Source organism: Dipteris shenzhenensis, chromosome 6 (genome assembly GCF_047967505.1).
Source record: "Dipteris shenzhenensis isolate YYH24624 ecotype China chromosome 6, Dip_SZ_1.0, whole genome shotgun sequence".
In the NCBI taxonomy this organism is placed as follows: domain Eukaryota; kingdom Viridiplantae; phylum Streptophyta; class Polypodiopsida; order Gleicheniales; family Dipteridaceae; genus Dipteris; species Dipteris shenzhenensis.
The window spans coordinates 28,214,471-28,241,372 of record NC_141601.1 but is presented as its reverse complement, the minus strand read 5'-3'; the positions used below and the strand labels follow the sequence as shown (position 1 = coordinate 28,241,372).

The following is a 26,902-nucleotide window of genomic DNA, read 5'->3' as shown; positions in this document are numbered from 1 at the left end:
AAACCAATGAAACCAATGGATGGACATGCATATAATACATTGAGCACTTGAAGCCACAAACACACGAGCACTCAAATAAAATAAAACACTCGACACTCACTAATACACTTCGATGAAGAACGAAATTCGACCAGCAAGTGGAGACCCTTTAGAACTGAAGGAGAGCAGTTTAAAGCAAATTGATGCGGAGGGCAAGCTTTGTGAGTCACAGCTCCTCTTCATGGAAACTTCTTGGTCAACTGAATCCTTAGGACAAGAAGGAAGTCATTCCTAAACGCAACCTTACAAGAGCGCTAAAGCTTGAGCAAAATGGTGACATTTGATGGTGAGGAGGGAGGATGAGATCGAGGAGGGAGGAGAATATGATCATCATCTAGAGGAGGAGAAGCGAGGTCGAGAAAGTAAATGTGAGAACCTGCAAAGGCTTGCACATGATCTCATAAATGACCCCCGGGACTCCATGCGAGAGGCATACATGCACTATTCATGCACTATTTAATTGTAACACACTCCATGCAAGAGGCATGCACACACTATTCAATCATAACACAGTGTTCGACGGCACACATTCAACTCAATGAACACGTGGACAAATCACAAATTTCTCAAACTCCCACGCACACCAATAATTCCACGAAAATATTTTTCATTTCTTAAGGAAGAACCATCAATTAGTCCTCCCCCCATGGGGCAAGCCAACAAGCATTCACATCTTTGAGAAGATGGTTTTGAGTAGGTGAGAAGATGAGTTCTCTCATGAATGGCCCTTGAGCAAAGACTTTCCTCATCTAACCTACAGTACGACGGCCCCTTGGTCAAGGTTTCACATTCGTCAGCAACTCCCTCAGCCTTGGATCTCATGGAAGTGTCACAAGTACAGGATACTTACACAAGTAAGACATGTAACGGTGGTTGGAGCGATGACATGGATGTTATCACGTTGGAATGCCTACACTGAGATCTTCAACACATCAATGGTCGACACAAGGCGAAAGGCATTGATGTTGAGTCTATTAAAGTATTCAAGAGAGAGTTTTATATTCACCCCAAACGTCTATTTCAAGAATATAAGTCTTCTCGATTATGATTCTTTTTTCATGGGCAAGGTTCCCTTAGAGGATGAGTTTTTTATGGTTTTTTATTTTTATGGGCAAGGTTCCTTTAGAGGATGAGTTTTCCCATTGGTTCTCTGGTACTTTTCAAGGTCATTGCTCCTTGCACGATTGTTGACTTATGGGGCATGGTTATTTCCAACCTTTAGTGGCGTCTAATGCTAAGAGAGACAGCTGGCTTCTGTCATGCTCGGTTGAATATAAAGGCAATTTGGTTTATTCGATCCCATGGAGTGCATCATTTTCTGTCGAGGAGGTGCTTCAACATGAATGTCCTATATGGATTCATTTCCCAAGGAATTATGACCTATTACTTGAGGAGGTTGAGGTTATCATAGGAACTTTGGGTGGAGTTCTCTAATATGCTCCTGTCCAACCAAAAGAAAGCCTCTCCCAAAGCTTGCATGCTTTGGGATAAAGGGAGAGTCCCCCTTCTCAATAGGAGCTTACTACTCCGAATGGGTGGGAGCTAATCGTCCAATTTTGATTTGATACTTTTCCAGATTGCATGTTATCAATGCCGGCAATCTGGGCATTTTGCCTACTATTGTCCATTACTTTGTGTCTTCTCTTAAGGATAACGGAGGTTTTGGTTATACTACAATATCTCATAAACATAATGAAAATGAAGGGGGGGTATCACAAGGGCCCACGATTATCTCTTGTTCACAATTAGGACACGGTGACTTTGTACAAGAGCTTATAGAATAGGGGCGTTAATGCTTAGGTCTCTAAGAATTCTTTCCTTAAGTAGAACTAGTTCTGAATCCTTGCTCTGCACAAGCATTCAATGGAGAAAGATACACCCCCCTAACCTCGACATCACCATTGTCAAAGCTTGCTACCTTAGCATGCAAGGAAGGGTGGTGCCATTGCTCGCGACATGGCACTTCTCTCTCTCTCTCTCTCTCTCTCTCTCTCTCTCTCTCTCTTTCTTGCATGCAGGGTCAGAGTACCACCTAGTAGTTTGTGCATCACGTGGCAGTCTGCCCCCTCGCACGTAGTCTGATGTGCCATGTGGCAATTTGCCCCCCGCGTGCCACTTGGGCCATGTGGCAATCTACCCCTAGCATAATGTGTCAAATGGACCGCGGAACAATCTGTGCATGCCACATGGCTCAATCTGCTCCCCCTTCCTACAAGACCTCGCTCCTCTCTTCCCGAGTCTTCAAATTAATGCCATGTGGCAGGTTTGGTAAACTTCTCCTTAATATATACGAGTAACTTGACCCGTCTACAACGAGATGGGCTGAATTCATGATTTCTCAAGCTTCCTTGCTCTCTAGAGTCACCTTTCGACAAGAACACATATGCACATAAGTAGCTAGGAAGTGAATCGGTATAAAGTCTCCCCATTGCAATCTCTTGAGCTTTTTCGGTTTCAAAAGCAAAAAAATGTTATGTCGGCCATTTCTTTCGTCCTCGATCTTTACAAACATATTGGGTAAGTATTCTTCACCGTCTCTGTATTTTGTAGTTCCCCGAGGCTTGTTTGCAACAGTCTGCATAACTTGTTAAGGGAAAGTGCCCGAGAAAACTAGACGTTGAATTGGCTAACTTGGTTTGATTGAAAAATGTGGATACTTGTGAATAAGCTGTTCAATAGCCTCGCTTTTCCCCACCGCGAAACAGGTAAGTTATCAAGGTGACTCGAAAGACTATTCTAATACTTTATGCGACCTTGCATGTCTGGCAACACGGCTTATGGGAAATTGATTCTACATTCATGGGGTGTGTTATGACTCTCTTAACAATATTGATGTATGGTGTATCCAGCATGTTCTATCTAACTCGGGCCTCTGCAAATGCAACGATCTTATTTCTATAACTTCACTTCTACAATAGCACTTCCCACATATGCGGATTGTCGCTATTGTTGACGCTCATGAGGAGCGGAGAGCATAGCCAAATCTACAACATCGTAATTTTTCTAGTGTATATAGCGGGCGAGAGGACATAGTTGTTGCCTGGGTAACAATCGCTATTGCAATGTAGCGTGTCTCAGTGCTGGGTTTAGGTCCCCTGCCCGGCATCCTTTCTGCGGCTCTCCTACTAACCAACTCATAGGCTAGAGGGTTTGATCCACAAAAATTCTTACAACTCGATCAACAGGCATTATTCGAGCCACAACTGGCTTCAAATCAACCGAGAATGGATGATTTTCTAGAGCAAATGTTCCCACCATCATGGTCAAAAATGGGTGGTGTCAATAGGGCTCCTTGGGACTTTAATGACGGAAGGTCAAAAATGGGTGGTGTCAATAGGGCTCCTTGGGACTTTAATGCCGGAAGCTCCAGCATGAGTGCATATATACGTGGATATCATTTCCAAGAGACTTAACAATCGGGGGATTTCACCGTCGTCAGATATTTGGAGTTTTCAAAACAGTCGCTTCTAGAGCATACATGAAATCTACTTTAGTTTGTCGCATAGGGAGTCAAATTTTATAGCTGCTACCTTTGCTAGATTACATCGAGACTGGCCTTCCAGTTCTCTAATCAACTGCTTTATGGATATGCAAGGATGAATCATTGAGAAAGGTAAAGGTAGTTCAAAATACATGATATGTACGGCCCAAGTTGACATACACCATGCTACTCAGCTGCATTGGAAGCAGTATGCTTCATTTGATCAACTACACAAATGGGATGTTCGCATTGGCAGAGCTTGGTCTACCACCCCCTCAACTCGTTTAAGCTTCATCTTATGGAGGCCTATAATTGGCAAGTTCCCAACTTTTCAATTAATTAATTACTCACGCCTCCCCCTTTTAACCTTAATACACTCAATTAATCTAAGCTTGCAACTCAACTACTCAATTAACCTAAGCCCTCCGCCTACGCCTCTCTCACCTCTCCCCTTCGCCTCCCTTTGCTCTGCTCTCCACCTTGCCTCTCCATGCCTACACTCACTCAACCTCCCTCTGCTCTGCTTCACTCCCAAGCTTCCTCCTTCTCCTCCTCCTCCTCTGATACTTGGCTACTCCCCCCTTTGCTGACTTCTCCAAATGCTTCCTCACTAGTGATAGCGTTGGATCCACCATCGCCTTCCACCTCACCGTCAAGGTCGCTGCTCGCAGTTTTTACCGGCAGAATATCCATTCGATGTAGTTTTTATCGGCAAAATGTCCACCCAATGCTTTTCTGACCTGCAAAATGTCCACTTGCTCACAGCCAACCTTGACGGAAAGGAAGGTCCATCGGTTGGCATAGCAGGCTCCCGGCTATCGCCGATCGCCTGAATGCCTCCCGATGCACCTTCCCTACCCCTTGATCGCATTCCCCCTCCCTTGTCTACCCCGGTTTCCATTCTGAGGCCAAACATGAATCTTGAGCTCTCCAATCTGCACACCAACTGCTTGTACCAGCTCGCCCTCGTGTCTCCCAGCCTCTCACTCTACTGGCTGTATATACTCGCTGAGTGAACATTCTAGATTCATTCACCGCCCTTGCGCATTTTAGAATTGCCCTCGTTTATGTTAATCGAACGAGTACTTAGACCAGTCTACGACGGGTTTGTTCCCGATTTTATAATGTTTCAAGCTTGAAATCCAAACCTTTGATAAAATCAAAACTTTTGTTTGGCAAGCACGCCTATTGCACATCGTTTCTCCGGTCTCCTCAGCAAATTGGTCCTTCAATCTTTCATCACACATCCATCCACCCATGCCTTGCTTCTGTTCTCTAACCTCATTCGTGGAGCTCTGGTATTGTGCCTCTTCAAGTAGAGATTTTATTGTCATGCAGTGCGTTGAGTGTCTCGCCTCTTTCGACACCATGAAGCGAGAGGAATCGGTCGCTGTCTGCATTCAGGCAGCTTTCTGTGGCTTCCTGGTACTGGCTTGTCTCACTTTATAGCACTCCATGGTACAGTTCAAGATTTTGTATTGCAAACATTCGGGAGGTGTTTGGTTTACTCCTCGTACATTTTTGTTCTCGTCTCCTTCATGCTCTAGCGGGACATCATCACGGGAACAAAATCAGGCAAATGTTGCAAGCATGACATGGCGCTACGCCCCCTTTTTCTTGGTGTCTCGCTAGAGGATCGAGTTTATCTTATAATCACTCTTCCATGCGGGGCTGGCCTAAGTTGCCCAGGACTTCCCAAATTAAACCAAAACAATCTTTTTTGTTGGACTTCCCCTTAGTTTCTTACGGCCAGCTTCAGGGACCTCGGTATCATGACAATTTTCTGCGTCGACTTGAACAGGTTTACCCATTCTTTTCAAACTGGCCTTTCAACCCTGATTCTCTCCGCAAGAACTTCCAGGTTCTTAAAACGAACCATTGGGTGAAAATGGAAACCAAGTTGGAACTGTTTTTCCCTGTATTCCAGGAATGTTTCCTCCAGCATTTTAGCATCCGCAGGTTCAATCTTCCATCACAATAGTTCTTCCCTGAGGCTCTGAGAATGGCTAAGTCTCTGGAAAAGGTGCAAGGGGTGGTTCAAACCTAGCGCATCGGCTCCCCCAGTCACTGCACTACGGTGAAGAGTCCACATGAAAAGCCTGAAATTGTCTTGACATATAGATCATGAAGAATCGTGAGAAGAATTGCTCGAAGAATGCTCTGAAGAAGGGACATTGATCTTGTCGAGCAAAAGCTTCCGAAAATAATCCTCTTCCTCATGGATAGCATCCAAATGCATGTTGGCAAGGGACTTATTGCGGACAAAAACACAACATCAGCCCTGGCAGTCACGGAAGAAAGGCTCTCTGCAGATAACACATTAAGAGGCAGCAGCCTTGATCCACCATCCTGATTACCTTGAGCAGGAGGAAGAGCGGGATTCGAATGTTGAGGCAAAACATCATGAATTGGTGGTGCAGGTTAGGGGTAGGCCAGCAAACTGAGCAACACAGAGGCTTTGACATGCTCCTGCTAGGCCAAGGTAGAGCAGAGCAATGGCTAAGACTTGCCAGTGCCTATGGGGGATTCAAGGATGGCGTGATTCAAGGATGGCGTGGCAGTGCCTATTGTGCTATTTGTGCACCTTCTCAAGGGTATCGACCACCTTGCCCATGTAAGCGAGGCCTTGTAAGGGAACTCGACAAAAGTGCCACTAATTCGATAGATTCGTTGAGGGGTGCAAGGATGGTCTGTCGAGGTGCTGACAGAGGTGCTGGGAGGGGGGATCTTGGCAGCCATGGTACTGCCAATGAAAACAGTTGCGCAATGAGAGAAACATAAATAGATTGGAAGAATGCCTAAGCAGGCATAGAACGAAACACCACAGCTGAGATGGCGGAGGGGTCGAAAGAGGGAAGGCGCGAACATAGTCTTGGGCAAAGCGAAGAAGGCTGGCAACAATCAATAGGCACGCAAAATCGAAAACGTTGTAACTGCAACATGAAAGAGAAAGCAAGGAGAGCTATATGAATGCCATGTGGCAAGCCCCTTGATTGACACCTCAATCTCTAAAATAAGGAACTATATGAATGCCATGTGGCAAGCCCCTTGATCGACACCTCAATCTCTAAAGTAAGGAAGACGAGTAACCTGACCCGTCTATGATGGGCTAGCGACCCGCTCGCTGGGTGTCAAGGATGGGATCCTTAGGTTCCTTGAAGTTCAAGGAGTAAAATTTAAGGTTTTAATTTACAAATCTAATGCGTTTTACAAAATTATCAAATTAGATCTTTAGCATTGCCTTTAGTGGGGGAAAATGTTTTCAGTAAGATTGCATCTCTCTCTCTCTCTCTCAATCTGAAAGTTTACAAATCTCAATGTTTGTAAGCTTGCAAAATTTCAAACCAAATCCCAATGAAGCCCTAACAATGCCTTTATTTGGAAAAAAAATATTTTAAACCAATAGTGTGTGTGTGTGTGGAAATCACCCATTATATGATGACCTCTTATACCAACAACATAACAACAAAACTTTTATAAACACAACAAACATACTAATATCTAAATGCACGTGACATAATTTAACAAAAAATGTGTTCTATGAATAAGTATACTTAGTGTACTTCAAATGATACATTCAAGAACAATGTATGAATATGTGAGAATATAATATGTGCATAAGTTTTCCAGAGACAACCCCAAAGCCCACATAGTCCTTGTATCCTGAAAAGAACATAGAGGTGCTATGTGGTCTAATGATCCTAGCAACTCCTTAGGGAATCACACCACAAAATCCAAAGTGTATCTGTCCCCCAAAAAGTAGGTCGCAGATATGGATAGATAAACATAGAAACAAAGCCATATATGAGGTCCACCCGTAAAGGGGAAACAAAATGAACTGCCCTAATTAAAAGCCGGCATCTATTTACTGCAGTCCCACATGGGAGTCGTTCACGGTTGTACTCTAGAGAGAAGTGCTGGATCACACCTATGCAAGGCAAATAAATCAAGTTAAAGGATTACAATTACCAAAAGACTTTTGCAACTCATTAGTTAGAATACTTACATGTAGGAGAATGGATAAGGTGTAAGAAATGATATTATATTCTCCATTTTCCCCATGAAAGAAAGCATTCCATCCTACACACTCTTCATAACCCAAAAAGCACACAGAGATCCTCTGAGGTCCATAGGCCCCCGCAACTTGTCGAGTAAGGATACGATAGTATTTGAGGTGCATGCACCCCCCAAAGAAATGATCTTCGACTTGGAGCTCCAACAAAAAACTCGAATTAGGAATGAATCTATAAGAAAAAGTAATATCAATCTTAAACACTTATCTATAGCCGAAATCAGTCTCACTTATTGCGAAAAAAATAAAGCCACAAAATGGATAGTTTATTCACCCAAGATAAGATGCAAACTCTAGCAAGTCAATTAGCACTTGTGGTATCACCGAAGCTGACCAATATCTAGGACCTGTATATTTCTAAATGTCAACAAATATATATTATTAAATAGGCTAGGTTAGCATTTAGCTATTAAACAAACATGTACCTCTGATATTAGCCGCTGAGTCAGTGGTTGGTGAATGTGAATGATTCGTCCATCCTACCATATTGCAATAAAGATACACAGTGTCAGAGTATATACAGAGGAGAAAACCATTGGAATATTTCTAAAGACAATATGAATGGAATTTGGTCACCAAAGAAAGTCTGAAGAGGGATTGAAAGACAAAGAGCATACTTTAGCTTGTTGTTGTTGCCAATTGCAAAACTTCCTTGTAGACAACGTTGGTGGTAGAAACCATTTCTCCACCATCAGCATTGGCCTCACACGCATCACCTTGAAGGAATACCTTAATAGAATTTGATGATCGGACACGTGAGAAAGCCACATACAACTGCCCATGACTAAACACTGGCATTGCTAGATATAGGCCAAGAATAGACATCGTTTGGCCTTGCGATTTGTTTATTGTCATGGCAAATGCTAGTCGAATGGGAAATTGCTTCCTTCTCATTTCAAATGGAAGTTTTAAGCTACTGGGAAGGAAAGTAATCCTTGGAATGAACACTCTATCTCTAGCATTGGCACCACTCATAATTTCAGCTTCTAACACCTTCGTGTGGAATTCTTTGCATATCAAGTGGGTCCCATTGCAGAGTCCTTGTCGAGGATTCAGATTCTGTAACAAAATGATTGGAGCATTCATCTTCAGAACCAATCGATAAGGTGGGTATCTACCTCCAAGATCAAGGCTGTTCAGATACTCTATTGCATAATAGAAAGGATCTTCACCAGAGTTGATCATTGAATCTGCATTTCGATACTCTTTTTCATCCCCCGACATTGCCCTCAATGCAGCATTATTGATTGCATCAACCTCAAGGTTTTGAGGTGCTAGAATAGCGCGGTCTCGAAAATATGGTGCATAATCCACAACCCTTGCAAGTCCTTGATACACCCATTGAATAAGGCCTTCCATGGAGTTTGTATTTAAAAGCATTTATTAACAATCTCCTTTCGTCTCGCCTTTGGAACCACTAGCAATAGCTGTCTAAAGTCTCCTCTTAACAATACCACCTTTCCACCAAAAGAGCTTATCATTTGACATGATATCTTGCAATGTTTGATCCAATGCTTCAAATGCAAACCGATGCGTCATTGGTGCCTGATCTCATATTATCAACTTAGCCAACTTCAAAACATCTATAAGTTGACTGTTGACCTTTACATTGCAAGTGCTAGTGGCATGCAAATCCAAAGGTATCTTGAATCATGAGTGTGCTGTGCGTCCATTGGTCAAGAGCAATGCTACAATCCCTGAAGATGCACATGCCAAAGCGATATGTCCCTCACCACGTAATTGAGACAGCAAACAATTATACATAAAGGCCTTTCCTGATCCTCCTGGACCATCAAGAAAGAAAACCTCACCAACATCTACATATATCCTTGCCAAAATCTGATCAAATGCAACCCGCTGATAATGATTCAGGGAACTTTCCATCTGTTGGCCAATCTGTTCCTCTTTCTCAACATTGAACATTCTTTCTTCTTCCAATAAACCATTTGTAGCTGACAAATATAATCTGTCGGGTATAGGCAATCCATCAAACTCTGCCAACCTTCATCCATGCTAATGAAGAATGTGATCCATGTAAACGAGTGCCTTATTTATTGCCACTGCACATCGGTCAATTATATTCCCCAAACTTGCTTCCAATGCGTGGAAGAAATCATTTGAAAGATTGGAGGAGAATCTTTCCCACAAAAGGCCAGGAGACATTGGCTCACAAAAAACCAAAGTGTGACAAAGAGGTGTCTCAATTGTACACTATTTTGATAAAACACAGCCTCTTGCATACACACAAACCACTCATCATCACTTTCCAACAAACCTCTGGCCACGCATGCTGCCTTGAAAGTCCAAAAAACTTGCCCATCAAAAGTGCGTAGCTCATCAAAAGACTTGCAACCCTTGCAAACGTTAAGCAACATACGCATGAAGTAGAGCTCTCCAGTAGACGGGGAAATATTATACATTCGGCCAATGGTATTGCCCTGCTTTCTTCTAGTCCACTTTTTACCACCTTTGTTCCAGACTAACTCGCTTGGAAAGTCACCATAGAGTAAATTATTTGAGTCATTGTGTAATTGATTATAAGTGAACCATCCTGTGAGAGTAGTCTTTATGTTTTGGTCTCTATCCACCACTATGTTTTGCACATCATTATCATCCCGAAATATAACGTTATTCATCATTGGAAGATGAACCTGAACCTTTGGACATCTGGTTTGTCATCGTGCATAGCATACTCATAAATCCGCTAGCATGCTTTTGATGCTGACACATACCATGCATCTAAGTAGCTACTAATCTCATTGATTGGGTTTGTCCTTGTCCTTCCACACGATTTATCTACATCCTAATGGTTGCTCTATCATGGCCCTTGTATATGTATTTATACAAATACTTGACTGTAGTAATTGTTGAGCAAATTTCAACATTAATATGTGCCTTGCATTTCATGGAGCGGAAAGGATTAAAGGCACAATCCAACGAATATCTATTGTAGCCCCTTTCAACTGAATCTTTCTACCATCATCTCGATGCATGTAAATAGGATAACCATCATTGCCTACCACAGTTGATTGAGAGAACACACGTGGGTAATGTGTTGGGATATCTCAAGGTGTATGCCTCAGGCACACCTTATGTTTCTATGTGTGAGTGCTAGAGGCACAGTTAGGTGCCCACAAGCACAGTTAGGTGGTGGAAAAGCCACATAGGATGATTGAGTGAATCTAGGAGCAGATTGAGGAGCTTTGAGGTCATCAGTGATGTCAGTGACCTTGTATGAGGTGCCTACTTAAGGACCTCTTTCTTCTTCATTCTATAAGCAAGTATTCTGAGTTTGTGTCCACTCTACTCTTTCTTTTCAGTATTCCAACATGGTATCAGAGCCCTTTGATCCCCCTTGAGCCCATTTCTGCCACATCATCATCTTCTTCTTCATCTTCTTCTTCTCCATTTTCCTCTTTCTTCCCAAAATCTTTGAGAGCTTGGTTCTCCACCTACAAACGACCATTGCCCAAACCCTCTGAGCTGGAAACTCCTCTAGTATGGGCGAACTTCCACCTGCAAGCAATTGAAGAAAAAACGTCTGTGGTGGCTGCCATTCTCCAAACAGCGAATTTCTTCTGTTGCTCAATACTCCCTGCATACTTCGCCATTGCCTGAGCCCTCTTAGGAGTAGATGGGCGACCTCAAGACGAAGATTTTGAGCCATTTTTCAGGTCATTTGGTTCAGTAACGAGGGAGAAATCGTCAAAACTCAGTTTCAGCCTGTAGCAACTCTCCCGGGCAAAAGTGCGCACCATTTCGTCCAACCTCTGTGCTGGAACTTCTCTGGTATATGAGCTTTCTTTTGCTTCAGAAAGCCCTCTTTTCCTTGCTTTGAAGAGTGAGCTACAAGCCCTCCAAGTTCAGCTTTTCATTTTTGACAGTTTTGGACAAGTTTTGAAGATGATGCTACATAAAATGCTACTCTAGCATTTCTGGTCTTTTGAAGTTTTCAATAACTTCATTACAAGTGTTTCTTCAGTTTTGTTTTGACTTGCTAGACCTGGTTGTGATTGGAAAGTGTTTATTTCATCCACTTCTATGAAGCATGTAAGTGAAAGCATCATTGTTTGAAATTTGGTCACAAGACTTTGCTACATTAAATGCTTATATTTTGAAGCATTTCAGTTGTTATTCTAAGCCCTGTAAGAGAGAAGACACTACCCAATACCTGGGTTAGAGCCTCTCATGGCTTGCTTATGCAAAATATGTGAAAAGCCAAAACATAAAGCAATGTCTTGTTATGCTACAAAGGATGAAAATGCCAACCTGACTTCCTTGTTGAAGATTATGGTTGCCAAAAAGGAAGCAACTACAGAGATCTACCCTCTCATGGCACTTTTATTTGACTCCAAGTACAAGAAAAAGATGAAGGTCAGATACCTAAGATATGCTTCTCTACACAACTATGGAGATGACAAGATAATTGTTCTCTTGAAGGATATGACTTTCAAATCCACTTGTTCTATCATAGTACCATCTTATAAGGCACTAGACACTGCCCATGTGGTAAGACCTTGCCTTGACATGGATATTTTGCCTCCACAAGATGAGGCATCCCATGAAGATTATGCATTTTAAACTCATCTCTATGTATGCTCCAGATCTCTCTTTTTATGTCAAGGTACTCAGCCTGGATAGTCCTCCAAAATGAATGAAAATAAACTATTGTGTGTTGTGTGTTTTGTAAACACCTCTGGTCACCTTATGATGTAGGCCATGTGTATGTTTGTTCCATGGTACCTCCTACAGACATTGTGTGCATGTACATGTAGGAGAGATAACCATTGGAAGGTCTGTTTGTATCCCTTTCTGTTTACCTTACACCCAAGGGAACCCTTGCTAGCATGAGAACCTAGCCATAGATTTATCCTTGACCACCATGAGATGGCATGAGAAACTATGAGACTAGATGTATCCTTGACATAGCCTGAGGCATCTCCTTGAGGGGGGGTTTGTTGGGATATCTCAAGGTGTATGCCTCAGGCACACCTTATGTTTCTATGTGTGAGTGCTAGAGGCACAGTTAGGTGCCCACAAGCACAGTTAGGTGGTGGAAAAGCCACATAGGATGATTGAGTGAATCTAGGAGCAGATTGAGGAGATGATTGAGGAGCTTTGAGGTCATCAGTGATGTCAGTGACCTTGTATGAGGTGCCTACTTAAGGACCTCTTTCTTCTTCATTCTATAAGCAAGTATTCTGAGTTTGTGTCCACTCTACTCTTTCTTTTCAGTATTCCAACATAATGGCGACTACATTTGCCATTAATTATGCAAGCAATAGAGGCATTGAGTACACCATAGGGTCCATGAACATTACACTGCCTAACAATCTCATGCAACTCAGGAAAAAGTGTACTATCGGGTAGCTCTGCGCATACCAATCGATCATAGTGACCAATATCCACAGGTTTGAAGCACCTTCCAAAATCAAGAGTATATGTGAGTGTGGCAAGCCTCTCTTTTGAAATTCAATCACAGATATGTACCCAGCTACTTTTCCAAACAAATCATGCTTCGTAATTGACTGCATCATATCCTTGTGCTTTTGATAAAACACACGGGTTGTCAAATTTGGTAGCAGCAACATTTTGGCTTGAGGAAGGCCCCGCTCTTATGAATCGTCTCATTGTTCGAAGACTTCGACGCCCATCTAAACATTTTGCAATAGCAATAGTGTTTTGTTTTGAAAAACTATGTCTAGTTGCTTGCTTGGTTGCATAAGTGGAAGGCCCATGGGCCCCTTGCAAGTCGTTTAATTGCACGAAGGCCTTTTCGTTTACACATAGATGACATATGATATCCAGAATGGCCTCTTCAGCTGGGACAATGACCGAAGTCATATTTGCAACTATGTCCAAAATAACTTGTGAAAATCTTTGTATGTCGATGCATATGATTGTGTGTGTGTGCATGACTGCACTAATAGGTGTGCATCAACTATTTTCTCTTCGTGAGCATAATATACTAATACTCTGGGTACTATGCATTATGCCAACATATAATTGCTAGGGGAGATAGGCCTAAAAGCATGCTTCAGGTTGCAAAAGAGAGTGCTTGGGCAAGACTTCCTACAATTAAAAAACAAACGTGTATGGTTTTCTAATTGTGTGCATGTCATTGGTACATGTGTGTAGGAAGATTAAAATATGTGTTGTGACCCCTACCTAAAGAAAATATTTCTTTAAAAGTTTGCATAAACAAATTCCTTTAGAAGCTTCAAAAACAATGTTATCTTTCAACACTCAACTTTCAATGTCACATCTAAGGTCCCCTACACATGAAGAATGGTTTTTTAAAATAAATTCAAGAGAGAATTTGAGAAGCCTTTTAAAAAATATACTCTAGTAACTTTCATTGCTCAACTTTTGAATGTCACATCAAAGATCCCCTACCCATGAAGAATGGATTCTTTAAATACATTCAAGAAATAATTTGAGAAGCCTTTTAAAAAATTTACTCTAGAAGCTTTAAAATTCTATTTCGGAAAAAAATCAACATCACCAACCTGAAGTATAAGTGGTGGAGGGGATGTCCCTGTAATGCAAATAGTTGGTGAGATGCCACTGATTGGACTGGACTACCTACAATAAAAAATGAGCATTTGTTTATGGTGCAGCACATGACCAATTATGTGACAAGTGTAGAAGAAAGCAATGATGTGTGGTATGTTGACTCAGGTGCATCAAACCACATGACAAGTCATGCAGAATGGATGCAGGATGCAAGGAAAATGGAAAGATGAGGATTTGTGGAGACTGGTGATGATACTGCACATCCTATTATGCAGATTGGTAATATTCCTTTGTCTATGCAGGATGGGAAAAAGAAATACCTGTGTAATGTATTTCATGTCCCGAATATCACTAAGAACCTGGTTTCTTTTGGTCAAATGGTTGAGCAGGGCTTGTAGGTCAGATTTAATCCTCATGGATGCTTTGTTAAGGATATGAAAAATAAAGGTCGCTTGATAGCAAAAGGGAAGAAGAAGGGCAGGATGTTTACATTGGATGCGGACAAAGGTGAATTGAGTGCAGCAATGTTTGCACATGGGACCGGTGTAATTGCATATATTGATATCTGGCATAAACGCATTGGTCATATTAATGTACAACGACTTAAATTAATGCAGGCCTAAAATATTATTGCAGGATTGCCTAAGTTCAAGGTTGCAAAAGTGCATAAGGTATGTGAAGCCTGTCAATTTGGAAAACAGGCAAGGAAACCATTGCCTAAACATGTTCAAGAGAGTAAGAAGCCATTGGAATTAATCCACTCTGATGTGTGGACTACTAAAGCTGCATCTATTGGAGGTTATCATTATTTTGTCACTTTTATTGATGACTACAACATAAAAGTTTGGGTGTATTTTATGAAAAAGAAAAGTGAAGTGTTTGGGAATTTCAAAGGTTTTAAAGCTATGGTTTAAAAAGGAACAGGCTCGCAAATAAAATGCCTAAGGTCAGATGGAGGGGGAGAGTACCTCTCAAATGAGTTTGCAAGGTTCCTGCAGGAGCATGGCATAAAGCAACAATATTCATGCAGTCATACCCCACAAGAAAATGGACTTGGAGAAAGGAAAAACAGGCATATTGGAGAGGTATCTCATGCCATGCTGAACAAAAAAGACCGGCCAGATTATTATTGGGCTGAAGCAGTTGCTACAGGAGTCTACATAATAAACAGGACTCCCACTGCAGCAATACATGGCATGACGCCAGAGGAGATGTATACTGGTAGGAAACCATATATTTCTCATTTGAGAGTTTCTGGTTGCATTGCCTATGTTCATGTGCCAGATGAGTTGAGATCCAAATTGGATCCAAAAGCTGAGAAGTGCATCTTTATTGGTTATTCTCTGCAGCAGAAAGGGTATAGATGCTATAACCCTTGTACTCGTAAGTTTACAGTACGTAGAGATGTTGTTTTTGATGAGATGAGCAGCTCGTATAAACCAATAAATGTGATTGATGATGTAGATGCACAAAATGGTAAGGTTACACAGAATTCACAGTAGCAATCACAAAATATTAGTGGACCTGTAGTGTCCTCTAGTAGTGGTTCACATACTTCACCATAGATAGGCAGATTGAGATCAGGAGAATCTCCTCAAAGCAATGTAGATAGTGGTATGCAAGTATCACAAAAAGGAAAAGAGAAAGTAGATCAGCCCATGGTTGATGTGAATGCAGGTCACTCTTATGTGGATGGTGAATCCAGTGGCTCAGAACAAAGCCTTGATGATGAGTTGGGTATTCCTTCTATTGTTACACCTGGAGTAAGGAAGACAAGGGATGTTTTGAGAGCACCTGGTAGTGAGCCTATTTTGCGCAGGTCTACCAGAGCTAGGTATCCTATGGATAGGCTAAAATATGATGGATTTACAGCCATTCACTATGTCTATGTGGTCAAAGTGATACATGAACCAGAACCCACTTCTTTTGAGCAAGCCATGGGAAAAGAAAAATGGGAGAAAGCCATGGATGAAGAAATGGATGCCTTGGAAGCAAATGCTACATGGGAATTGGTGGCTTTGCCTAAAGACAAGAATGCAATTGGCTGCAAGTGGGTTTATAAGGTGAAGCACAATGCAGATGGTTTTGTGAATAGATACAAGGCAAGATTAGTTGTCAAGGGGTATGCACAGACATATGCCATTGATTATGAAGAAACATTCAGTCCGGTTGCAAGGATGGCAACCGTAAGAGTAGTCATTGCTATGGCTGCATCAAAGGGATGGTCTTTACATTAGATGGATGTAAAGAATGCTTTCTTGCATGGTGATTTGCAAGAAGAGGTCTATATGGAGTAGCCACCAGGTTATGTTCATGCTGTTCATCCTGAGTTTGTTTGCAGGTTGAAGAAAGTCTTGTATGGCTTGAAGTAAGCACCCAGAGCATGGTCTGACAAGATAGGATAGTATCTTGTCACTATTGGCTTTTAGATTTCCAAGGCAAATTTCTCACTTTATGTGAGAAAAATAGAGAAAGGCATTGTATTGCTTGTCATTTATGTTGATGATTTGATTATCACAGGTGATAGTGATGAAGATATCCTTCACATGAAAATGCTATTGAAGCAGAAGTTTGAGATGAAGGATTTAGGAGAGCTGCTTTACTTCTTGGGCATTGAGGTGATTAGATCCACAAGTGGGATATGGCTCTTGTAGAGGCAGTATGGATTGGACATGCTGTCCAAATATGGGATGACAGGCTGTAAGCCTATTTTAGTTCCTTTGGAGCAGAATGTGAAGTTGAGTGCAGATGCAGGTGAGCTTTTGGAAGACCCTACTATGTACAGATGCATAGTAGGAAGTTTGATTTATATGACTATTACCAGGCCAGATTTGAGCTGTGCTATTAGGTTGGTAAGTCAGTTTATGTAGGCTCCTAGGAACCGCATTTGGATGCGGCTAGACGCATACTGAGGTATGTGAAGTCCACATTGCAGTATGGACTATTTTATGAGCTTGGGGTTCAGATATAGTTGCATGGATACATTGATGCTAATTGGGCTGATAGTATTTCTGATAGACGATCTACTAGTGGATATGTGTTCTCTTTTGGGAGTGCTGCAATCACTTGGAGCAGCAAGAAACAACCTACAATTGCCTTGTCGAGTACAGGGGTGTAGTAATGGCTGCAAGTGAGGTAGCTTGGTTGCATAAGCTACTTTATGATATGCATCAGTCTACAGATGGGCCAGTTGTCATTTATTGTGACAACATGAGTAGTATACACTTGGCAAATAACCCAGTCTATCATTCTAGAACAAAGCACATTGAGGTGCATTATCACTATGTGCAGGCGAAGGCTGTAGTAGGTTTTATTGATCTAGTTTATAACAGCACATAGGATTAGGTAGCTGACATATTCACGAAGGCATTGGCTGTAGAGAAGCTGCGTAAGTTCAAAGACCTGCTTGATGTGCAAGAATTGGGATTGAAGCTCAAGGGGGAGTGTTGAGATATCGAGCTCCACTTGTGATACGCGAGGGTGACCGTTGTGCATTTATGTCACCCACTTGTTAGCTGCAGATGCGGTTGGTACTCCGCCCATGAACAATAGCTAGATGATAGCTATCTTTATGTACTCTAGTTAGTGGCTCAGCTAGTATGCCACCTAGGTTAGCTGAGTTTGGTTTGAGACCCACATATAGGGTTCACCTATTCCTTTTGTACTTAGAGAGTTCTTTTGGCTTTCACAACTAAGAACAGGAAAACTATTTTTAGCCTACACCTTTGTGTGTATTCCCCCATTGTGTATGTGAGAAAGCCACAAGTGAGACTCCTTCCTTCTCTCCCACTCTCTTCACACTGATACCATGACAAAATATGAAGAGGGGAGAGGAGACGAGTGGAGATGAGGAGTGAGGGCACAGCTAGAGAGCACACCACAAATGATTAAATGTACACTAGATTTAGTTGAAAATGTAGAATATATACAAACCCATTTAGGGTTAGGGTTAGGGCATCTAACCCTTTCCTTTATAGCACTCTATTGGGTTAGTGCTATGCATATATGATCACATGATGGTGCTATGCACACATGATCACATGATGTTGAGCGTGAACTCTCAATAATGCATGTGGCTACTCTTTCAAGAAGATTACATCAAAGAGCTTGGGACGGTGCCAATCAGGTTGTGAATCCAAGTTGCTTATCCAATCTTCACTAATTTGATGCTCACGAAGGTTGGTAGGGAAGTTGTCCAGGGTCCATCCACCTCGAGTTTTCATATCAGGATATTTGCTCCAAAATTCCTTGATGGGGTTACTGGGAAGTGGTATCTCATTAGAATCATACCCATCATTGGAACTTGGCATGGGAGTATAACTTGGATTATTTGGATCCTGATATTCAAAATCAAATACTGTGTCATTTTGTGCTGATGGCAGCACAAGTAGTGTCAGAGGTGATGACGGGGCAGGGAGAGAATCTGGGGACATGGGGGAGAAATATGGAAGAGTATTAGATGTGGAAGGGGGAGCAGAGGGGAGGGGGGAAGAACTAGGCAAATGGTTTGAGCAGCTTGGTAATCCTCGAGGGTAGGATTAGCAAGGGAAGGGAAGAAGCTAGGTGTGAGAGGCTCATAAGTTTGTGACTATAGGGTTAGTTGAAAATGGTGAGAGGCATGAGCAAAGAGATGTGGAGGGAATAGAGGCTAGGATGGAGCTCAAGGAAGGTTAAGAGGGTGGTAGTAGCAAGGGTAAGTGAGGTTATGAGGTTCGCAAAGAGAGTGGTTAGATATGGGAAGTTGGATGTGAGATATGCCCTGTCATCTTCCAACACTTCTTTTTGCTGGTGCGATGGGATCATCAGCTGCATGGGTGGGATGTCGGTTATGTCATGCCTTGCAAAGAATAGTGATGGCCTTTGCAGCAATGGCAACAAACCAGCAATAACCCTAAGGGGAGGACTACCAATGAGGCATACATATGTAATGAAAGCATCCGTTCTGAGTGCTATAAACCCATCATGTGTAGACAGGCAGAAGATATTTTTCTCATCTTCAAACAAGTCTTGGCAAATTATGCGCAGAGTTTTGGTCCCTATTGTGGATGAGCGGATATGATCTTGGAGTTGCTTCCATTGAATAAGCACTCATGCGTTGAGGTGATCTTCCGCTTGTAGAGCAGCCACAAGCTCTTGGTACCATCGTTGTGCATCGTAGTGGGGCTTCATTGGTGTTGTCTTCCATTACCTCATTGTTGTGCAAAAGCAATCAGAGTTCAAGCTTGGAGATGATTATCTTTTGGGATTGCATCTCATCCATTTTTTCTTTGTATTTATGGTAGATGGATGTATATGCCTCCTTAAGCTTTCTCATTTGCAAGGTGACCTTCGCCGGTTGAGGAATGTCTTCAGTGGTATTGGACCATTGTTCCTAGACTTGTGCTTGTGAAGTGCTGGCCTCTTTAGCAGTAGCAAGTTGGTCCTTTAAAATTCTGCATTCCCATGTAAGCTCATCAATGTTGAAGGCACGTACTACCAAAGACTATTTCATGTCTTCAAGCTTGTCTTTGCAATCTTGGAGCTCTTCTTCTTTGTGAATTAGAGTGAGTCGTGCCAGTGCCTCTATCTACTGAGCATGTGCGGAGGTCAAGGAGTTATAGTAGGTCTGTAGGATTGCCGTTGCTTGTACTATTGCTATCACTTGTGTTTGGCTTTGGTGGAGGTTAGAGGTCACATCCTTCACTACCTTCTCTTGAGCTTTGAGAGCTTGGTTCATGCCCACTCCTTCTACCTCCTTCTCATCTATTTGCACCCAAAGTACCTTGAACTCTATGGCGATTGCTTGGAATTGGTCTTTGATTTTTGTTGCAGTCTGTCTGTCCAATTCTCTTGCATATTCTTCCTTAGCCAAGCTAGTGAATAGTTCAGACATTTGGATCATTTGGCTAGCTTTATTTTGGAGAATGACAGACGGTGATGAGGACAGGTGATATTGCTGATACAAGTGGTGCCCATGTAGCCATCCTGATGATTCTATAGTACTTGTGGGGGATTGTTCCAATGGAATTTTAGTCACTTGGGTACAATAGTCATCCTATTGATTTGGCACTAGCTCCCCTTGTGGCTCATGGACTGGCATGGCGTCGATGGGCAGTGCTGGTGCTGATGTAGCCTCAGGCCCTGGTGTCGATCTTGCCTCAGGCTCTAGTTGCTATTATTGTTGGAGATATATTGGTTGCAGTTGTGAACCGAGTTGTACCATCTCGTGGGGCAATTCCTCAATTCCGACCTCCAGAATGGGCATTTCTTCTGAGGTATTTGCATTTGCCAATGTGATAGTAGGAGAAGTTGGTGACGGCTCCCATATTGGTGAGGAGTGAATGTCCAACTCCTCAATTGGTTTTGGTGACTGGGGTAGAGTCATTTCTCATTCCTATAGCTCTTTTTTGATGATTATAGCCAATAAGTGTGGAATTTTACATTTTTGTCCTGATGAATCATCTAGTTTTTTTGTGAAGAAGATGACTAAGTGCTGGATCCAATCTTGCTTTAGTTTCCTACTCAGCAAAACAAATGTGCGGAGTGGAAGGGACCGATTCTTGCTGCACTTAACCCCTAGGATTGTGGATAGGAATTGTGTTGCTTCCTTGAGGTGAGGGTTAAGGATGGTGTGAAGTAATATGCCATCCCTATGGATAAGTGTGCCCTTGGAGAGGAGAGGCTGTACTTCGAGAAATTTAGCATCGGCAGGCCGTGTAGGCACCTTATGTTGGGAGTGAGAAGGCCCTTTGAATGATTGTACTATTGAGGATAATGTTGAGTGGGCTCTAATGTACAGGATGGTACCGTACTTGCCAACCTGTGCATTGCTGGAGTGGTAAGAATGGAGAAAGTCCCTGATGTATGTGGTCATTGTAGGACTGTCCTCCAAGAACTTTAGGCTTTCATACAAACTACCCAGACCCCTTGGCTCTAAGTAAGATGATGTTTATCTGGAAATAGTATAAGTTGATGTAGGTGGCCACACAAGTTCCAATGATTGGGCCTCGTCGATGGTTGTGTAGGCCGGTGGTGACTGGGGTGGCATTTGTTCTTCTCGATCATGCAATGAATCCTCCTCAAAGCTATTTCTCTGGACCATAAATGCCTATGGTCGCTGTGGTTAAGAGGATGTAGATGGCTACAAACTTTGGAGGGGGCCTCGTAGTTGAGGCGGTGGGCTCTTTCTACGCATCCTCTTTAGTGGTGGCATTTTTTCTGAACCTGCATCCATGTGCATGTGGTGTACCATTGATCATTAGATTAGTTGGCATGCATGTATGACCTTTGTGTGTGTTTGTGAGTGATCTTATTTTTATACATGCTTTGAGAGTGTGGAATGAAAGTGTGTGGCACAATTATTCATGCAATCATCTATGTGTCTAAGCGAAAGCGTGTGAGAGCACGTGACCTAGTAACTAGATGGAAAGTTTCTCGAGAGTACTTTAAATGAAGATAAAATATTTTGCAAGTACTTAATAGATAATCACAATACTATACAAGCTCTTTATAGGCAATAGAAGCTTATAAAGTACTTATAGGCACACACTTTAAGTACTTTCCCAATAGTTTACAATACAATGCACAAGGCATGGATGGAGTACTAAAATTTCTTTTTGGGTACTTAACGGTACTTAACTGTAATCATTGATAACATCAAACTATGCATGAGAGAACATGATGATCAAGTAGTTTACACAAAGAACATTAATCTAGGTAACTTCTTGCCTTTATACCAGCAAAATTTTGCATAAACTTCCCAATATTTTCATTATCAAGGCAACATATCCAAAAATGTATAAGGAGGGGTACATAAATTTTCCCATGTTTACATTGTCAAGGCAACCTATACAAAAATATATAAGGAGGGCTATATAAACTTCCCCATGTTTACATTGTAAAGGAAACCTAAAACAAAATGCATAAGGAGAGGTACATAGTTTCTCCTCACCTCTTATTTTTCCTTTTCCTAGACTTTTCCATATTATTTTCCATGTTCAACCATTCAAAGTTTTTTCCTCATTGGAAAAGAGACTCCTATACAAAATGATTTTCAGCCTGTGTGGGCACATTAAATGGGCTCACTGGCCCATTCCACCTGATCAATTGATAGCAGCCACTTATGCAACCATGGTCCGAGGTCACTCATCATGAAACCCCATAGCTCTACAAGAGACTAGTCCTCCATCATTGGGACTATCACATACATGCAAGGGGTGCAAAGCATTTTTCCAGCTTATGTTCTATATTGGCAAGCTTTCTAGTGCTAAAAATAAACACACTCAAATATGTACTTGCTACAGCCAATAACTGCTATGCATCTTTCCCTAGATAGTGCTTCATTGAACCATCACCAATACACTCTATAGCATCTAAGCCAAAATCAGGGGGACAATTGCCCCTTCTAGGGTCACATGTGTTCATTAATACATTGTCAAGATCAAGGATAAGGGATGGACTTCCCTTCCAGTAATCTTCTTGAAAATTTGGAGGTGTCACAACACACGCGACACCCTGTCAATCTCTATGACGTCTGCTATAATTTCTAGCACCTTGAACTTTTTTGGGTGTCGTGGCCCTATATAAGTGAACCATATTAGTAAATAAACATGCTTAATAGTATACTTTATCACAATAAGAACTATACTCATTACAAAAAGAGAGAGTAGATCTGAAAGCCAATAGTGACAAGATACTATCCTATCTTGTCAGACCATGCTCTAGGTGCTTGCTTCAAGCCATACAAGGCTTTCTTCAACCTGCAAACAAACTCAGGATGAATAGCATTGACATAACCTGGTGGCTGCTCCATAAACACCTCTTCTTGCAAATCACCATGCAAGAAGGCATTCTTTACATCCATCTAATGTAAAGACCTTCCCTTTGATGCAGCCATAGCAATGACTGCTCTTACGGTTGCCATCCTTGCAACTGGACTGAATGTTTCTTCATAATCAATGCCATATGTTTGTGCATACCCTTGACAACTAATCTTGCCTTATATCTGTTCACAGAACCATCTGCATTGTGCTTCACCTTATAAACCCAGCCAATTGCATTCTTGTCTTTAGGCAAAGGCACCAATTCCCATGTAGCACTTGCTTCCAAGGCATCCATTCCTTCATCCATGGCTTTCTCCCATTTTTCTTTTCCCATGGCTTGCTCAAAAGAAGTGGGTTCTGGTTCCTGTATCACTTTGACCATATAGGCATAGTGAATGGCTATAAATCCATCATATTTCAGCCTATCCATAGGATACCTAGCTCTGGTAGACCTATGCAAAATAGGCTCACTTCCACGTGCTCTCAAAACATCATTAGTCTTCCTTACTCTAGGTGTAACAACAGAAGGAATACCCAACTTATCATCAATGCTATGTTCTGAGCCACTGGATTCACCATCCACATAAGAGTGACCTGCATTCACATCAAACATGGGCTGATCTACCTTCTCTTTCCTTTTTGTGATACCTGCATACCACTATCGACATTGCTTTGAGGAGATTCTCCTGATCTCAATCTACCTATCCATGGTGAAGTACGTGAACCACTGTTTGAGGACACTGCGGGTCCACTAATATTTTGTGATTACTGTTGTGAATTCTGTGCAGCATTACCATTTTGTGCATCTATATCATCAATCACATTTACCGATTTATACCAGCTACTCATGTCATAAAAAACAACATCTCTACTCACTATAAACTTACGAGTAGAAGGGTTATAGCATCTATACCCTTTCTGCTACAGAGAATAACCAATAAAGATGCACTTCTCAGCTTTTGGATCCAACTTGGTTTCCTACCAGTATACATCTCCTCTGGCGTCATGCCATGTATTACTGCAGTGGGAGTCCTGTTCATTATGTAAACTGCTATAGCAACTACTTCAACCCAATAATAATCTGGTAGGTCTTTTTCATTTAGCATGGCCCGAGATACCTCTCCAATATGCCTGTTTTTCCTTTCTGCAAGTCCATTTTGTTGTGGGGTATGACTGCATGAATATTGCTGCTTTATGCCATGCTCTTGCAGGAACCTTGCAAACTCATTTGAGAGGTACTCTCCCCCTCCATCTGACCTTAGGCATTTTATTTGTAGGCCTGTTTCTTTTTCAACCATAGCTTTGAAAGATTTGAAATGCCCAAACACTTCACTTTTCTTTTTTATAAAATACACCCAAACTTTTCTGTTGTAGTCATCAATAAAAGTAACAAACTAATGACAGCCTCCAATAGATGCAGCTTTAGTAGTCCACACATCAAAGTGGATTAATTCCAATGGCTTCTTACTCTCTTGAACATGTCTAGGAAATGGTTTCCTTGCCTGTTTTCCAAATTGGTAGGCTTCACATACCTTATGCATTTCTGCAACCTTGAATTTAGGCAATCCTGCAATAATATTTTGGGCCTACATTCATCTAAGTCGATGTACATTAACATGACCAATGCGTTTATGCCAGATATCAATATCTGCAACTGCACCGGTCCCATGTACAAACATTGCTGCACTCAATTCAGGCATGGCCGCATCCAATGTAAACATCTTGCCCTTCTTCTTTCCTTTTGCTATCAAGCGACCGTTATTTTTCATATCCTCAACAAAGCATCCATGAGGATTAAATCTGACTTGCAAGCCCTGCTCAACCATTTGACCAACAGAAACTAGGTTCTTGGTGATATTCAGCACATGAAATACATTAGACAGGTATTTCTTTTTCCCATCTTGCATAGACAAAGGAATTTTACCAATCTACACAATAGGATGTGCAGTATCATCACCAGTCTCCACAAATCCTGGTCTTTCTATTTTCCTTGCATCCTCCATCCACCATTTTGCATGACCTGTCATGTGGTTTGATGCACCTAAGTCAACATACCACACATCATTGCTTTCTTCTGCACTTGTCATAGAATTGGTCATGTGCTGCACCATAAATAGATGCTCATTTCTTTCATCACCCTGTCTACTAGAAGATGCATAATTCCCTTGCTACAATTTTCCATTCATGATGTCATTCTGCTTTTTATAGCAGTCTTTAGCCATATGATCCATTTTACCACAATAGTATCATTTGACATTGCTATTTGCATTTTGGCCTCTCTGCCATCCACCATGACCTCTTTGGCTCCCCCTGCCTCTAGAGTTACCACGTCCTCCTCCAAAGGACTGGTTTTCTTGAGTTTGCTGCATATTTTGATTTCTACCACGGCCTCCAGATCTCGGCCTCCTCTACCTCGGCCTCTACCTCTTCCAGCATTTGAGTAGAAGACAGTTTCTTTTGAAGTTCCTCCTGAAGAAGATGCACTACCATTTCTCTGCTCTCTTCAGAAATCAGAAGAGCAAACAACTCCTCAAAATCAAGAAATTTTTCACGGACGGCAATGGATGTCCGGAGCTGTGCATAATCCTTTCCTAGATCATTCAAGGTCACAGAATCTAGATCATCATCTTCCACTGGCGACCCAATGGAGGCAAGTGCATCTGCAATTTTCTTCACCTTCATGTGGTAGTCATTGATGCTCATATTTTCTCTCTGCACATTGTGCAACTCCTGCTTGAGCTACATTTTCTTGGCTTGTGTATTTGTGCTGTATGTTTTTGCCAAAGTATCCCATGCCTCCTTTGGCGTACTTGCATCCTGAATATGCACAATCATAGAATTTGAAATACGGATAGACAGCTAGTACATAACTTTTTTGGCTCTCTCATGCCATCCTTTAAATGCCTGCATTTCCTGTTGATTGGGAACATTAGGAAGAACTGGTTCTTCTTCATTTCCTGTAATGAACTCCCAATAGCCTTTTCCCATAAGGAAATTCGTCATTCTAAACTTCCATCCTTGGAAGTTGTTCTTGTCAAGCTTTTCAGTGACAATCTGTGAAAGAGAATCAGACGCCATTACAGAACACTGCAAAATATTCTGTCACTGCAAAAAACACAGCTTCTGCCTGACACGGGCAAATCTGCAAGACTGATGAAAGTGGTATTTGACCACACAGTCACTTCCTAGTGATGATTTTGCATCAACAGGCAATAAGGATGATTTTGTAACTCCCAGTCTCTCTGCGCACAGGCATACGATGTAATTTTTGTGGCAACTTTTCACCGACCTGTAGAGCAGTGGTTGCACAGCAAAAATAGGGCCTTTTTCTGAGTGCCTACGAAAAACTTTTGCCTTCAAAACGGGCCCCGAAATGGCCTCGAATCAAAAAAATAAAGTCACCAAGGGCTTCGCCAATTGCCTGTAGCATATACTACCCTCTCGCCTCAACGCGAAGGTGTCTCAATCTGAGACAGTGCACTCTTGCACTTCTAGCTATGCTACCTGTAGAGATTTTCTCCTAAACTCGAAAAAGGAAAGCAACACTGGTCCTCTTACTAGGACACCGTGAACTTGGTTTGCTTTCTTGAGCTCCTTACCACGAACCAGGCTTTGATACCATGTGAAGATAGTGGGAGAGAAGGAAGGAAGCTCACTTGCGACTTTCTCATATACACAATGGGGGAATATACACAAAGGTGGAGGTTGAAAATAGTTTTCCTCTTCTTAGTTGTGAAAGCCAAAAGAACTCTAGTACAAAGAAATAAAAGAACCCTATATGTGGGTCTCAAACCAAAGTCAGCTAACTAAGGTGGCATACTAATTGAGCCATGAACTAGAGTACATAAGGATAGCTGTCATCCAACTATTATTCATGGGCGGTGTACCAACCGCATCTGCAGCTAACAAGTCGGTGACATAAATGCACAATGGTCACCCTGGCATATCACGAGTGGAGCTCGATATCTCAAGAGAAACATGCAATGGATGAAG

The 26,902-nt window shown here is 41.9% G+C and overlaps 2 protein-coding genes across 2 annotated transcripts; both read right to left on the bottom strand.

Moving 5' to 3' along the window:
* Positions 1 to 8,210: 8,210 nt before the first annotated feature.
* Positions 8,211 to 8,951, bottom strand: LOC147901009 (uncharacterized). Its single transcript, XM_087376419.1, has one exon. It carries the CDS (start codon positions 8,949 to 8,951, stop codon positions 8,211 to 8,213), a length of 741 nt encoding a protein of 246 aa, XP_087232545.1.
* Positions 8,952 to 9,242: 291 nt separating this feature from the next.
* LOC147901008 (uncharacterized) lies at positions 9,243 to 10,228 on the bottom strand. The gene is made up of 2 exons (XM_087376418.1): positions 9,843 to 10,228; positions 9,243 to 9,594 (listed from the first exon to the last, which is right to left on the bottom strand). The coding sequence occupies exons 1-2, from the start codon at positions 10,226 to 10,228 to the stop codon at positions 9,243 to 9,245; spliced, it is 738 nt and encodes a 245-aa protein (XP_087232544.1).
* Positions 10,229 to 26,902: the final 16,674 nt, after the last annotated feature.

Coding starts and splice junctions, on each gene's coding strand:
- LOC147901009 (XM_087376419.1), bottom strand. CDS start 8,951: ATGGAAGGCCTTATTCAATGGGTGTATCAAGGACTTGCAAGGGTTGTG.
- LOC147901008 (XM_087376418.1), bottom strand. CDS start 10,228: ATGAATAACGTTATATTTCGGGATGATAATGATGTGCAAAACATAGTG. Junction 9,595..9,842: donor TTGGAAAGTGATGATGAGTG/GTTTGTGTGTAT, acceptor GCATGGATGAAG/GTTGGCAGAGTTTGATGGAT.